The sequence below is a fragment of the Notolabrus celidotus genome, chromosome 19 (assembly GCF_009762535.1).
Source record: "Notolabrus celidotus isolate fNotCel1 chromosome 19, fNotCel1.pri, whole genome shotgun sequence".
In the NCBI taxonomy this organism is placed as follows: domain Eukaryota; kingdom Metazoa; phylum Chordata; class Actinopteri; order Labriformes; family Labridae; genus Notolabrus; species Notolabrus celidotus.
Window position 1 is genome coordinate 5,114,048 of NC_048290.1, and position 16,308 is coordinate 5,130,355.

The 16,308-nt window shown below is 37.8% G+C and overlaps 1 protein-coding gene across 4 annotated transcripts in view; it reads right to left on the reverse strand.

Moving 5' to 3' along the window:
- LOC117830777 (rhotekin-like) overlaps positions 1-16,177 on the reverse strand; it is a 41,995-nt gene extending 25,818 nt beyond the window's left edge. The window contains exons 1-10 of one of the 4 annotated variants that reach the window (XM_034709049.1): positions 16,140-16,177; positions 13,335-13,439; positions 8,828-9,027; positions 7,018-7,064; positions 6,869-6,922; positions 4,285-4,402; positions 3,925-4,170; positions 3,748-3,842; positions 3,560-3,666; positions 3,332-3,460 (exon numbers count right to left, since the gene is read on the reverse strand). In XM_034709049.1, the coding sequence (XP_034564940.1) occupies positions 3,332-3,460; positions 3,560-3,666; positions 3,748-3,842; positions 3,925-4,170; positions 4,285-4,402; positions 6,869-6,922; positions 7,018-7,064; positions 8,828-9,027; positions 13,335-13,352 (1,014 nt within the window). In that variant the 5' untranslated portion in view covers positions 13,353-13,439; positions 16,140-16,177. Of the gene's footprint in view, positions 1-3,331; positions 3,461-3,559; positions 3,667-3,747; positions 3,843-3,924; positions 4,174-4,284; positions 4,403-6,868; positions 6,929-7,017; positions 7,065-7,497; positions 7,538-8,827; positions 9,028-13,334; positions 13,444-16,139 lie in introns of those variants that run through there. The other 3 variants (XM_034709046.1, XM_034709047.1, XM_034709050.1) reach the window with 3 other exon arrangements.
- Between the last annotated feature and the right edge of the window lie 131 nt (positions 16,178-16,308).

Below are 16,308 nucleotides of genomic sequence, written 5' to 3' on the forward strand. Positions count from 1 at the left end.
GACTTTTCTGACCAGCAGACGACATTTTAAGAACAAAATAATTATTTTCCTGAGTTCTGAACATTTTTTATGCACCTAATTTTGCCTTTTCTGTACAATTTCATAATTTTAATCTTGTCTTGTGTCCTCTTTTGTGTCTTCTGAACTTTTAGTGTTCATCAAGAACATTTTCACTTCATGATAAAAACATTAATTAGAAAACCTGTCAGCTTTAAGAGTTCTTGTGTTTCTTCTTTATTGCCGTCTTGCAGAATCCCCAGTGCTTTGGCTTTAGAGAGGTAGTCCATATGAAGCTTTTTGAGACATTTCTGGATTGACTTTAGTTTTGTGTGCGCTTGAAAGAAACTGCAAATGTACAGATGATTCAGAAAGTGATTAATTTCTGTGCTATAAATAACACAATTTAAGATGGAAGCTTGGGGCCATAAATAAATGGACCTCGGGCCGCAATTGGCCCCCGGGCCGTACTTTGGACATGCCTGCTTTAGGGGGTCTGATTTGCATAACCACCCACTCACTATACATTATCTCTTTCATCCAAATGATGTGTATTGTTTACGCTATACGTTGGCAAGGCAAAGCAAGGCAAGGCAGCTTTATTTGTATAGCGCATTTCATACACGAAGGCAACTCAATGTGCTTTACATTAAAACATTAAAAGCATTGGAAACATTCAGACAGGCATAAAAGAACACAATTAAAATGACAAATATGATAAAACAGAAAAGAAAAGGAAAATTAGAAATATATTAAAAATTACATTAAAATTTTAATTTAAAGTGGGTTAAAATGAGCTAAGATAGGAAGGCAGTGGCAAATAAAAAAGTCTTAATCTTTGATTTAAAAGAGGTGAGAGTTGGAGCAGACCTTCTGCAATGTATTTTGGGCCTAAACCATTCAGTGCTTTATAAACCATCAGGAGGATTTCAAAGTCTATTCTCTGACAGACAGGAAATCAGTGTAGGGATCTAAGAACTGGAGTGATGTGGTCTACTTTTTTGGTCCTTGTTAGGACTCGAGCAGCAGCATTCTGTATGAGCTGCAGCCGTCTGATGGACTTTTTAGGGAGTCCTGTAAAGATCCCGTTTTTACGTTGAACAGTTCTTCAAAAGGACCTGAAGCTGTCTGAAAAAATGTAGTAGAGTAACAAGTGCCCAACCCTAACCCTGCTTTAACAGAGCAGAGCAGAAGCTTAGAGTAGCATGAAATGTAAACATCTGATAAAACTTCAAGTGTTTCAAAATAGTAGCACTAGTTATCTAATACTGTGACACTTCAAGGCCACATCAACAGAACACCATGGGGGATGTGCACTGACACCTCAGCCATTAAACATTATAGCAGCTCACATCTGGATGACTCAACCGATGGATCTTGTGATGTATATAGACGTACACTACCAGTCAAAAGTGTAGAACACCTTCTCATTCAAGGGTTTGTATTTATTTTAATTATTGTAAACACTGTAGATTAATATGAAAGACATCAAAACTATGAAAGAACATATATGGAATTATTTAATTCACAAAAAAGTGTTAAACAAAGCAGAATATGTTTTATATTTTAGATTCTGTAAAGTAGCCCCCTTTTTCCTTCATGACATCTTTGCACACTCTTGGTATTCTCTCAGTCTGCTTCATGAAGTGGTCTCCTGGAATGGTTTCTAATTAACATGAGCCTTGTCAAGAGTTCATTTGTAGAATGACTTGCCTTCTTAATGTGTTTGAGACCATCAGTTGAGTTGTTCAGAGGTAGGGTTAGTACACAATGGATAGTCCTATTTGACTTCTGTTGTAATCCAGATTATGGCAAAACCAGATTATTTCATAGTTTTGATGTCTTCAGTATTAATCTACAATGTTGAAAATAATTAAAATAAATAGGTGTGTCCACACTTTTGACTGGTAGTTTATATATCAGCTACTAGTTGCCTTACCCAACCGCCCTACAGTGTGATTAGGACTTTTAGTGTGCTGTATGATGCGTGCTAAGTACAATCCTCCATCTGACAAGTGTTCACCATCCAAAACGTCTGTCAACACAAATTCCTTTGCGCATAACATCAACAGCCACCACTCTCTTCTTATTATCCTTCATCATCCAGCTGGTGCATTTCCAGCAGCCATTCACAAAAACTCAAAAATGCATTTGGCCCATGATAGTTTGTCTGTTCTTTGCTACTGTGGAAACACGGAGGTGCAAGATGGCAGCCTCCATTGAAGGGGATTTGACACTATGTAGATCTAAAGGCTTACTCTAAGTTGACATAACACTAGAGTTTTTTTGTGGAGGTGATTACACTGCAAAGAACTCAAGACTAAGCATGTTTTTTGTCTTATTTGTAGTAAAATGTTCTTATCAGACTTTATATTCAATTAAATTAAAAACGTTTATTTATTCTCAAAAAAGACATTGAAGTTTCCCACATTTCCAATGTAATTGATATCACAGGCAGATTATAAACAACAAACAAACACACACAATCATTCAGAATATAATAGATTCATTAAAACAGATATTTTTATTGGGCCCCCTATTAAAAACTTTAAAAAGGGTCACCCCTTTCCACTCATCCAACCATTGTGAAAATGTTTACTTTTACATTTGTGATGATGTGTGTGAATAAACTAAACTACTACTACTACTAGATACAATTTGAGACACAGTGGTCAGAGATCAAAGTCTTAAACTCTGCAAAATTAACCTAAAAAAGTCAAGAAAAGGGCTTATTTTGAGATGTAATAGGCCAAAAATGAGGCCTGAATTGCTCATAATAATAAGGGAAAATCTTAGGGTGGAGTATGAAACATTTACTTCACATTTTTACATTTTGTTATTAATTACAAGCAATTCAGGCCTTGATTTTGCCTGTAATATCTTAAACTAAGACATATAACTGGACTTGTTAGGTTTTTGTGTCTCTATTAAGTCTAATAAGAAATTTTTACTGGAAATAATACAAAAAAAACCTGTTTGTTTGGAGTTTTTGCAGTGTATTCTATAATTTAAACACTTATGACGACTATATCCCATGTTTCTGTTCTGCTAAATGCTGCTAAATACTCCTCATTGCACCTTTAAGTTGGTGCAAAGTCACTACTTAAATGTGTCATCTGTAACAAATTTTTAGAAATGAATTTTTGCTAAAGGTGCATCAAACATCCTAATCTCGTGAGGCAGAGTGCTACAACAGGTTTCCTCTCTGAGGAACTTTTTCATTAATTCAGCAGTGCACTCTGGTGGCCTCGGCTTGTTATTGTAATCAGCACGGACAAAAACCTCAAATGAATCCATCTATTTATTCATGAGACTTTTATTCATTATCACCAACCTTTTTGACAGGGATTACAAGTAAAGGCTCGTCCTCGGACTCCAGGTCCTCTTCTCTCTGATAGCAGAGAAGACTGTGGCCCCTGAGGACGCCGTAGACATTTTCCCAGCAATTAAGGTCCTCTTCAAGCTGAATGAGAGCAGGGAGTGAAGTGATTCGGTGAATAATAATGTGGAATGATATTCTGAAAAATCACAAGGACGGGTTATTATTTCAATGTCTGGTCACCTTGAGCTTGAGTTGTCCCCTCATGACCGGCTGAATCATGCAGAGAGGCTGAGCCATGAGGCGGCAACACATGTTGCCGTACAGAGGCAACCAGAAGGGGCTATCCTCTGGAAGACACAAAGATTGATGATGGATTTTCAGGAGTGGAAAAGGAAAAGAAAAGATCCAAGACTCTGGCAAGGACTCACCTGTTGCTGATATTGACAAATCATGTGTCTTGAAACCTTCCTTGATGTGTTCGATTGTCAGAGTTGTGTGAGCAAGCAGGTTATACTTTGGCCCCCTTCAGACAAAAGTTAGGGAAAATTAATTTATAATTCAATATATTTCACAGCTTGTCTTGCAGGGAGAAATGTCATCCTTACACTCGTGACATGTTGGGGCCTAGAGGTGGTGACCCACTTCCATGTCCTGCAAATCCGGCGCTTAATACTGATCCACAAACCGCAGCAGACTCCAGTGCAGCACGGATCTTCTTCCCCGAGGAGCATCCCAGAGAACCCCCCAGGTAGCCCACTCTCCTGGGTCCTAGAGCCCCCGGGGAGAAGTCCTCAACTGCACTACAGCTGTAGAGCTCGACACGCAGCTGAAAGCTTGGACCGGCCTCCTTACTGCTTACACACACAAACACAGAAACATGACTCAGGGATGTAAAGAGAGTCTTAAAGTTAAAGTTGCACCACAATTAAACCTTGTTAGAGCTGTTTTAAAAAAAAGAGACTTACAATACTATAGTGTCGTCAAAACAGATGTCAGTTAAAGTCCGGTCGACCATCATCATGTCTGTGTCGTATATCTCTGTGCCACACTGAAGCAGGCAGAACACAGCACAGCGGTGGAGCTCTGCAGGTCAGAAGAACAGATTAAAGGTTCAGTCTTCTAGTACGGTGGCCTGAAGGGCAAAACACAATATTCTGCAAAACACAACACCATTTCACAAAACAGAATATCTATCTATAAGGTGGAAGAAGTCAGAAGTTTCAGTCATCAGAAGTTCTCTGATGACTCTGCTGTAGTTGGATGCATCAGGAAGGGTGAGGAGGCTTAGTACAGGGCTGTGGTGGGCAACTTTGTCACATGGTGCGAGCAGAACCACCTCCAGCTCAATGTGACAAAGACCAAGGAGATGACTGTGGATCTGAGGAGGAACAAGGCACCAGTGATCCTTGTTTCCATCCAGGGGGGGCCAGTGTGGACATTGTGGAGGACTACAAGTACCTGGGGGTGTACTTGGACAATAAACTGGACTGGAGCAGGAACACCGAAGCCGTCTACAAAAAGGGCCTGAGCCGCCTGAGGAGGCTGAGATCCTTCAACATCTGCAGGACGATGCTGAGGATGTTCTATGAGTCTGTGGTGCAATATCCCTGCCACTTCAACATCCTGTATATAATACCTTCATTCCCAGTGCTTTTGTACATTACTGTAATGTACAGTCCCTCCAGGATTTCGCAGGATTTTTTTGTGATTGTTGCGGCCCAAAAAGCCTCAATTTGCGACAGCTTTTTGAAAAAATTGCGGTGAAAGTTGAGATTTTTTTTTTGCTTTTTTCCCCCACAATAACATCTCAGGGGCAAGTAAATATGCTAAATTACAGTTGTTTTTAGAAAACATTCTTGATGTGGCCACTGACTGTATTTTGATTCTCTTGATTCACAGAAAAATGCCATGAACCATAGACTGTATAAAATATGGACGTAGTATCCGTGACGTCACCCATCTGTTCCTGAGAGCTGTTTTGAAGCAAATCGACGGCAGCAGCCATATTGGTAATGCGGAACTCAACTAGGCAGAGTGTGACGTAGTGTGAGTCTCTTAGCCAATGGCTGTGTGTTCCCGACCGGGAGTCACGTCAGTCATGTCCTTATTTGGGCAACACTCATAATCTTAATATCTTCTTAACCGTCATGTTAGAAAAAAAATTCACCCCCCGTACAGTGTATGCCATTGGAGAGATTAGCGTTGTAGGGCCAAGCCGTTTTTTGAACCAGGCTGTAAACATGTTTATTAATGCTGCAAAGATCGTCTTTTTCCCATTCATATCTATGTGGTTTCCGGTGTTTCTGCAGCCAGCCTCAAGCGGATTTTCGATGTATTGCAGTTTATATCACTTCCGCATTGGCTTCATCGTTTGAGACCGGAGTTTGCCACTTGCCATGAACTGACATGGACTGTATTGCACATTTACGACGGTCCCTGAATGCACCTCGCAGCGACTGATGCACAGTCAGTTCACGGCACTCTGAAATTAATCTGCATCTTTGATGACTAGGAGTTGATCAAACTTACTGAATGTGTCTGATGTTTCACCAAACTGGAATAAATCAAGCTGTAGATGAAGAGCTTTTTACGGTAGCCACGGCAACAATGTCAAACATCAAATATTAAACAGACGTCCCCCGGTTGTGTCTTTGTCACTAACGCACACCGGGGGGTAAAAATCATCAATGAAGATGAGACAGATGCATGGAGGTGAGGAGAGCTGGTTCATAAAGCACACCTGCTGCAGGTAGAGACCAAGCTAACACTGAGCCCCTCAATCTATAAATAACAACGTTGTCATGGTCACTTGTCCTGCCTGCTGTCCCCTCTTTCCACCCGTTCTCTGTGCGTGTTTTATTGTTGAAAAGTGCCGATCAAGTGAGGACTTACGTTTATGTTCCAAGGAAGTCGAATTGATGACGAAACCAATGACGTGCAGGGGCTGGGATTGATGTAATTGGTCAAATTTGCGGGAAAGTTGCGGTGATTGTATAAAATTGCAGGGCCGCGAAAAAATAGCGCTGATTGGTTCAATTTGCGTTGATAGTTGCGATCGCGAAATCGCAACTTCCTGGAGGGACTGATTACACTTTTTCATACTGTGTATAAGAGCACTCTGTAACAACTGAATTTCCTCCTGGGATAAATAGAGTATTTCTGATTCAGATTCTGATTCTGAGAGAAACAGGAAATGACTTTGAGCTGTCCAATCAGAAACAAGAAGTGTTGTCCCTAACCTCTCCGTTTTGTGAAATGTTGTGTGGCTGCAGCAAAAGAAAATCCTTGATGCACTGAACTTTCTGTTTCCCTCCTTCATAGCTGATAGCTGCAGAAGGAAAACCTACAGTTGTGGCATTGTGCATGCGTAGCTAGCTAATTCAATTAGTGCTTGAGTGAGATGACACAGCGGACAGCGTTACTTTGGGAGGATAATTCCATTAGGACATCAACAACATCACAGTGACATTAAAGCCATGCTGGGACGACGACTGACGTTCATTTTCTCTTTCAATCCATTTAATCTGATTGGAGACCTCTCTAACTCACCTCCTTTGTTTTTGAAGTACTCTGAGTCTTTCCACATCAGTGGGATTCGCAGGTCTGCAGAGTGCAAAATAAAAAAAGTTAGGAACATAAAAGCTTCAAGAGTTCAAGTTTTGTTTGAGTTTTTGAGGAGATATTTTGTGAAAAATGACCTGATAGGGCGACTTTTCCCAAACATGGCACTACCTCTTCAGATGGTCTGCAGTAAAACAAATATTTCATTCTTTTAACATGCTACTTTTTTTTCTAGGCTGCAAAAACATTACACAGAAGTGACAGCGTGGACAAAGGAGACACCAGACAGAGTGATGAAGCAGCAGAGGAACTTGTGGCGAGTTGAAAACATGTGAACATGTTGGTACCATTTCCCTGTAATACATGCAATGAAAGTATCTAGATCTGTTACCTGTTTACTGAGATACACTGACAGAAAGAAGAGTATATGAAAGATATGATTACTGTGGAGCTGTGGGAGGAGGTTACACTACCGTAGTCTAAAACTGCAGCTAATCACACTAACGCTGAAAGCCAGGTTGTGAAACTCTGGCGCCAATATGTGGAACAAGATACTGAACGTTATCAGCAAACCTAACCGGATTTAAAGGCATCTTGGGTTGCGGTGCAAATCAATAGGCGACTTTTCCCAAACATGGCACTACCTCTTCAGATGGTCTGCAGTAAAACAAATATGTCATCCTTTTAACAAAGCACTCATACACACGCAGACACGCAGCACAGTACGGAATGTACAGAAGATAAAATAACAGGAATGTTGTGGAAGCAGCTCAACAGCAGCAAAGATTGTAGCCTTAAGCAGAAAGAGAGATAAGTTAAAATATCTGATTTTCAAATCTGAAGAAAATCATTTTTTAATGTTTGTTTCACAAAGAAAATATTTGTTAATATTTGGTACCACATGTATTTTCCCACAATAAGGGGCTTGTCCAGAAGGGTGTCCAATGGTGGCATGTGCCCCCTTTGAAATCTTATCGGCCACCCCAAGTGCCATCTCAAAATCCTTATTAGCAGAGGTGGGTAGAGTAAACCGAAACAGTACTCAAGTAAAAGTACTGTCACTTTCTAATGATGTTACTCAAGTAGAAGTAAGAGTACTCATAGAAATAAGTACTTGAGTAAGAGTAAATAAGTACCTAAAAAAACAATGCTGCATGTCTTCCCCTAGTCTACTCCCCACATTTCCTGTCTATCTATAGCTGTCCTATAAATAAAGGCAAAAATGCCCTAAAATATAACTTAAAAAAAAATAAAAAAAATTATAAGTTAACTCCTGCGCACTAATTTGGCCGTCAAAAATAAATTGATTAAATAAAATGTATTTCTTACAGTTAGTGTGCAGAAGTTTGCTTGTGATTTAAGTACTCAATATTGTGTCTTTGGACAAACATCTTCTTTTTAAATGTTAAAGGAGTCAAGTTACAAATTCTGATGTGTTGCTTGTTAAGTAAAATAAACAAAAACAGGAAAATAACATTTGTATGACACTTGAGTGTTATTTAAAGGTAAACAAATGATATTTTCCACCTTTCTAAGGAAAGGGTTAATAAAAGCTATTCATTCAAATATCTGCGTGCACCAGTTGCCCCCCCCCAGACAAAATAGTCTAGACACTTCCCTGCCACCAATGCATGATAGCCTGCGCTGTAAGTTCTGTTAACTATGTGCACTCTTACAGACAGCTGCATTTGAAACACAGCACATCTGATAAACCCACATATTAAGTCAAGTGCTCTTGAGCTAAGAGGCCTCAAGTCCTAAAAGAGTGGATATTCCTGCCCCCATGTGGCTTGTAGGAGGCATGGCAACATCCACAAGAACTCTGCAAAGCAGCTGAACAACATTCCTGTGTAACCTCCTGCTCTGTTATTAAATATGTCTATTCACTCCTATATATATATATATATATATATATATATATATATATATCTTTGCACTCCATCTGACCTGCGTTCCACTCTGTGTAGGATTTGGGCTTTCCTCATCCTCTGCAGTTGGCTGAGTAAGGCCAGAATGCGGGTATTGCAGGTAAGCAGGTTCTTGGAGGCCTCCAGGGCCTGCTCTCTCCTGGAACAATATTCCAGCAGCTTACTGGCTCCCTCCCGCATTCTCACCTCCTTCTCAATCAGCTTTAGCACCGCTTCATCCTGTCCGAGGTCAGAGGAACAAAGGACATTCCTTTAATTATTAGAAACAATATTCATAATCTTTTATTTGAAAAGGAGAAAGAAAAGCAGCTCGGAGTGTTTGAGGGCTAACACAGAGAATAAGAATACTTTCAGAGAGGAAAGAGTCAAGAAGTCAAAGCGTGACTCCTGTGATTTTAGTCTGCAGACAAACACTTCAATGATTGTTCATTGGATTACCATGATCCAACTGTAAGTGATAATCCTGTGGCTCTTCATCCAGCAGTAATGGGGCTTATTAACTCAACAATATCTGATGAAATTATACAAAATTTGGTGAAGATATGCATGGTCCCCATAAAAGATATTATATTGACTTCCACTGTCTTTAAATCAAGTGCAACCAGCAGGTCAACATTTCTAAATGAAAATATATCAAAATAAAACACCTGTGAATGTTTTCCTTGCACTGAACAAGGGCTGTTCATTAGTTCCCATAGTGCATTCTGGGAAACTTTGAGTCAATTATATCAATTAATCAAGTTTTATTTATATAGCAGAAGTCTAAAAATAGCAAGACATTAATAACCAAAAATTGATTTTAAAATAGAGACTAAAATAGAGTCTAATGCACACCAATAACAATAAAATATGAGTAATTAAAATAAGTTAAAGCATCAAATTAATATTAAGAATATAGATAGTTAAAATAGATAAATTATAAAAATGTAAGGATTAGAGTTGAAAATAAAATTATGTCTAAAAATATCAATAATACTGAGTAGATAAATAAATAAAAAAGAATAAATGAATAAAAATAAACAGTTAAATTAATAAAATAATAAAACAACATTAAAATCAATATAATAGTAAAAAGTAAGTAATAAAATTGTTAAAACCCTATTTCATGGTGCCCAGAAAATAAATTTGTATTACTTCCACTGTCTTTAAATCAAGTGCAACCAGCAGGTCAACATTTTTAAATGAAAATATATCAAAATAAAACACTTTTAGAAACTAAGGAAATGTTTTCCTTGCACTGCACAGGGGCTGTTCATTAGTTCCCATAGTGCATTCTGGGAAAATTTGGAGTCAATTATATCAATTAATCAAGTTGTATTTATATAGCAGAAGTCTAAAAATAGCAAGACATTAATAACCAAAAAATTATTTTAAAATAGAGACTAAAATAGAGTCTAATGCACACCAATAACAATAAAATATGTGTAATTAAAATAAGTTAAAGCATCAAATTAATATTAAGAATATAGATAGTTAAAATAGATAAATTATAAAAATGTAAGGATAAGAGTTGAAAATAAAATTATGGCTAAAAATATCAATAATACTGAGAAGATAAATAAATAAAAAATAATAAATAAAAACAAATAAAATACACAGTTAAATTAATAAAATAATAAAACAACATTAAAATCAATATAATAGTAAAAAGTAAGTGATAAAATTGTGAAAACCCTATTTCATGGTGCCCAGAAAATAAATTTGTATTACTTCCACTGTCTTTAAATCAAGTGCAACCAGCAGGTCAACATTTCTAAATGAAAATATATCAAAATAAACACCTTTAGAAACTAAGGAAATGTTTTCCTTGCACTGCACAGGGCCTGTTCATTAGCTGCCATAGTGCATTCTGGGAAACTGAGTCAATTATATAGGGCACAATTATTTTTACAGCTACTAAATATCAAACTCACAGTACAGTTGATTGTGTCATTAAAGCTGTTGACAGTGATTTACATGAACAGTTTGAACATGACTGTTTGAAATCAGGTGACAGTCACCACCATGAGCCTTGTGACTTTTAAATACATCTGATCCGTCGTCAACTTAAAACACCCGACCCAGACCTGTTACATAAGAGTCCAGTCTTCATGGGGTGACAATGTTAAAGTAGTGCATCAGCTTAATCTCTGGATGCGGTCCAGCTGTGAGAGCCATGAGAGATGTCAGAGCTCTAGAGAGACTTCAAGTGAGCTGGTTTGATCACAGAGCAGTGAGACGGTACTCATGGTTTGGTTTTTAATATACTTTATATGATCCCCTCTGATTGTGCCTGCATAGATTGAATTAGTTATTCTTTGATTGGTTCATTAAACAACAAACTCTTCCACGATGCAAAAGGAACTTGTTATGGATAATCCACTTAGCAGCTTATTTTCTTTATTGGCTATTAACAGGAGAGGGAGTAATGGAGAGTGCTGTTTGATTTTTTATGATATTATTGGTTGTTATGATGTAGTTCATAATCTTATGATCATCAGGAGTTTTAATCACCAGGAATCTACTGCTGTGAGATAATAAAATCATCATAAAAATAAAAGCACATTTAATATATTATATTACCTTTCAAAATAAAGCTATAAAGTACCCTACAATTAAAATATCTGTTTGTTTTTTTCAAGTTTTCTGAGGTATGTGTTGCGGTTAATGGGACTGAAGTGACAATAAAAATCTTGGATATTTCTTTTATGGCATTAAAATTCAAAGACCTGAGTGTGTATGTTATATAAGACTTTAACAGTGTTTCAAAACACACATCATTACATAGGATTACTTGTTAGTTAACGTCACACTCTGGCATATTAACGTACCATGCATGCTAAGGGAAAGTACAGCTCAGGAATCAAAGGCTCCTTGCACAATTCAGTCATGTTTCCTGAGCCTAAGCTGAGAATGATTTGAGTCCTGAAAATGACATAACATCTCATTCACTGGTAACTCAGCTGGTTTAACAAAGTCCTCCACCGGCGTGAGACGTAATATCAGAGCTCTTTACAGTAAAATGATCACACTGGTGATTAATGATGATGATGGGGTTCTATGTTATAAAAACACAGGGTATGGATTAAAGGGGAAGTCATTGACAAACATACACAGACAGCTCTTAAATTAGATCAATACCACATATATGATGGAAATTATTTGTATTGTTTAAAGGTTGTGTTTTGAAACTTCTTCAGCCCTAATGCTTCAAACTGGGTTACCAACAAAACTTACAGACTTTGTCTTGAAAGTGTTTTATTCTATTATTCACATATTTAATGGATTTGTCTTTTTTTTTCCCTTTAACAATTTTAAACCTTCTTATTTTTAAATCAGTAATTTGCTTTTACAGCATTCAAAGGCACAAATTATTTCATGGAACAACAATTCTTGGGGTCCTGTGGGTCAGCAATCAAGGGAACCTAATTCTGCTGAGTGCATTTTTTTTTAATGAAACTTTTAACTTTAGCACAACACTATCAGGAGGGTAGAGGCATTTTAAAGGTTTATTGCCAAGAAATGCAGCAATCACAGATCGTCAAATTCAATCAAGTTCGGTTTTATACAACTTACAAATGACATGTAACTGTCCTGTAATAAATATCATCTTTTTTTCTCTAGATTAGGGGCTCCTTAACTTCGCCATGAACATAAACATACTTTTATCATGGAGCCTTTCCTGATTCTATCTGAATTTAATTAGTTCCTTTTTTTTTTTTTAACCGTCTTAAGAAATACATTTTAAAATAATTGTATTCCTTTAGAGTTCTTTTAAAGGCATTTTATGTATTTTAAAATATGTTTTATTTCTTTGTCTTGACTTGCAATTTGTAACTTGGTTTATGAAAAGTGCTCTACAAATAAAATTGTCATTATTATTATTGGGAAAGGACATCTGTGAGCATTACCCTCTGGCGTTAACCTCCCTCTTGCAAAATGTCTCTAACTGCTTGTACACTATGATCACCAATATCAAAAAATAAACACAGCTTCCTGATATATTTATGTATTTTCATCAACATTTACATTATTATTCAGTCATTTTATACAAGCTTTTATATTATTGTTTTTAACAGTCTTTTAAAATGTTTGTATAACCTTTAATTCATGGGGGGTCTGGACCCCTAATTTGAAAGCTGTAGATGACTGTAATGACACAACTAATAATATCTGAGGTGAAATAAATATTGCTATGAAGGATGTCTCTCTCAGTAGTTTATTCTTTGGTGCACAGGACTCTAAATTGTAGTCCTTGTTTGTGATTGGTTGGTTGAGGGCTGATAGAAACACACTTATTATTGTATTGGTGAGGATATAAAAAACAAAAATGCAATTAAAAGTAATTAAAAACACTTTAAAGATTAGATTAGTTAATTATGTCTTCAGACAAATACCTCTAATTTCCAGGAAATATAGATATTACGTATTTACTTTTGATGCAACAACAACAGAGTACATAAACATAAATAAAACAAACATTCCTGTAATCAGCAACAACACCCTCACCTGTAGCATTTATTATAAGATGAAAAGAATCCACTAACCTGTATGTTATCATTCATGTTCCTTCTGCTCAGTGCCTCAGAGGTCTGCTCCGGTCTCTGCGCTGTCAGCAGGAAGTTCAGTGAGCGGACTGACTAATCTCACAGCTGACTGAAAGAGTGTTTGAAGAGGACAGAGCAATTAGTTACTCAACAGAGAGATCAAAACAGTATTAAGCGTCACTACAAGAGGTCGCTGCAGGGGAGATTAGCGGATTCTTAAACCCTGTGGTCCTTCGCTCCTTTCACTTTATCCCGTACGACAATCGACACATGAATACACAGTGGGGTATTTACAGGGGTTTGGACATTTACTAAGGCAAAGAAGTGTGATTAACATAGAGTATATATAAAAAGTGAACTGTAACTACTAGTTCATTATGATAAGATGAATAAACTTCTTGAATTAACAAGAAATAAGACAGACTACATAAGACACATTGAAAGAAAAGCACCAAAGCTTCACATGCTTTCTTTCCTCTTCAATAAACTGAAAGTAAACATGTAGCATGACAGCATATAGATCTGATAAATAGGATTCACTCCGGCTTAATGCTGCTTCTTTAATGCTGATTAATTGTTCAAGACTCTGCAACAGGTGGTGACACTTGGTTGTGTCAAATGTCACACTGAGATTTATGAGTACACCAATACAGAGGAGAGCTTTGTCTGCAGCAACTCAGAGATCTCCTGTGAGTTTAGTCAGTCAATTTTGACATGTAGAATTGTTCACTGCATAAACAGTTGGGACAAGGGCGTGTTCACCATCGTGTTGCATCAACTCTTCTTTCAGCAAACATCTTGGAACCGAGGAGGGATCAGTTTCTGGAGTTTTGAAAGTGAAATGACCCGTTCTTGCCTGATAAAGGATTTCAGCTGCTCAACATTTCAGTCTACTTTGTCGTATTCTTTTGTGTCATGATGCACAAAAGGGATCCTTGCTTTTGAAATGCGTGCCGATAACAAGCCGGGTGGTCCCTCCCCTCTTTGGAACAGAGGATGAAGCGTTCATGATTTCCAAAAAGAATGTCAAATTTTGATTTGTCGGACCATAGAGCTGTTTCTCCACTTTGCCTCAGTCCCCTGGTCTCTCTAGATCAGGGGTTCCCAAAGACACAAATGGGGGGTCATGAGATGTCTTCTAGAATGTTTCTTTTTTTAAAGTTATCTTGTAAAAATAGTACATTTTACCCATTATAGTAAAGAATATCAACAAAAATAGTAGCTAAACTTGAAATAAAACCTTGAAAATAGAAAATGTAATGAGTTTTCTGCCTTTCTTTTTGCCAGATGACTCCTAAGTTTAGGATTAGTGAACAGTTAATTATCAAAAGCATCAGTAGCTGCAGGTTAATTCATAACGGCACAGGAAACACAGACACAAGCTGATATAAGTAGGCAAGATTTCTGCAGATCCAGCTAAATGAAGACATATTAAATCACTTTGAGGGACAGTGGGGGTCGCGAGTCTTTGGCACCCATATTTTGGGGGTCACAGGCTGAAAAGTCTGGGAACCCCTGAGTCTAGATCATGTTTATATGGTTTCTTCTTTGTGTGGTATACTTTTAAACTGCATTTGTGGATGCAGCAATGCTTTTTTAGATTGGATTTTGAACCCATGCAGTGATTTCCACTACAGAGTCATGTCTGTATTTTAAAGGTGACATATCACGCTTTTTTCATCAATATATATTGGTCTAAGAGGTCCCCAAAACATGTCTTTAAAGTTTATGCTAAAAAAAACACTTTGAAATCAGATTTTGGCATGCCTGAAAAGCCCTCTTCTTCAGCTCTCCTCAGAACACTCTGTTTTCCCTCTGACCACGCCCCCTCAGGAAGTGGATGTGCCTCGGCTCTCCAGCACGTTGATCTAATGTTTACATGTTGGCTGAATATACACGGCTGCTCAGAGATCACGTTACTTCAACCCTCTGAATCTGATCCTGACGGAGAGGCGCCTGTAGCAGGACCTTTCTGAAGGATTGGTCACAGATTTAGTGTTTCTTGTTGTTTTATTTATCAGTGTGTCGACGTGTGTCTTGGTACACAGCTACGAACATGTAGCTATGTGGCTATGCTAACTAGCGCTAGCACGTATCCATGATAAATAAAAATCATCCACTAGATCTTCAAATCTGCAGACGTGGGGAGTAAAACCGACCTTTGCCAGAAAGGCAGCGGGACCTTTTCTGAAGGATTGGTCACAGATTTAGTGTTTCTTGTTGTTTTATTTATCAGTATGTCGACGTGTGTCTTGGTACACAGCTACAGCTATGAACATGTAGCTATGTGGCTATGCTAATTAGCTCTAGCACTTATCCATGACAAATAAAAATCATCCACTAGATCTTCAAATCTGCAGACGTGGGGAGTAAAACCGACCTTTGTGTTTATTAAGACAGCCTACAACTAGCATGCCTCCCTCCTAAGCTCCTTGTTAGCACACATTTGTGCAGGTAATGAAAAACGGAGGGGTGATTCAGTATTATTTTATACAGTCTATGGGCTGAACAAGCTCCGAGCTCTGACTCCGTGACAGACCGGATATTGTTGTTACGTAACAAAAACACGGAAGTCTGATACGGCTCGTTTCACACACATTTACAGAAAGGTGGAGAAATCAAAACAGGGGCAGAATGGATTTTTTTTAATTCTCGGGGAGTTTGTAGACATGCCAGGGACACATATTTCAGGTAGAGAACCATTAAAAAGTCAATTTTGCATGATATGTCACCTTTAAAGCAATGCCACCTGAGGGCTCAACAATCAGGGAACATTATTCTGGAATTGCTGAACTAACTCCTCACCCGCTCTCTTGCAGAGTGTTGAACCTCTTCCCATCTTTACTTCTCAGACTCAGCTGCTACTATAAGAAGAACCATCCCAGGCTGTGCACAAGAAATAGTGACAACATAATAAAGGTCTGATAAAAACAAAGCAGAACGTAATGGTCTAGCTTGAGAGCACCTACAAAAA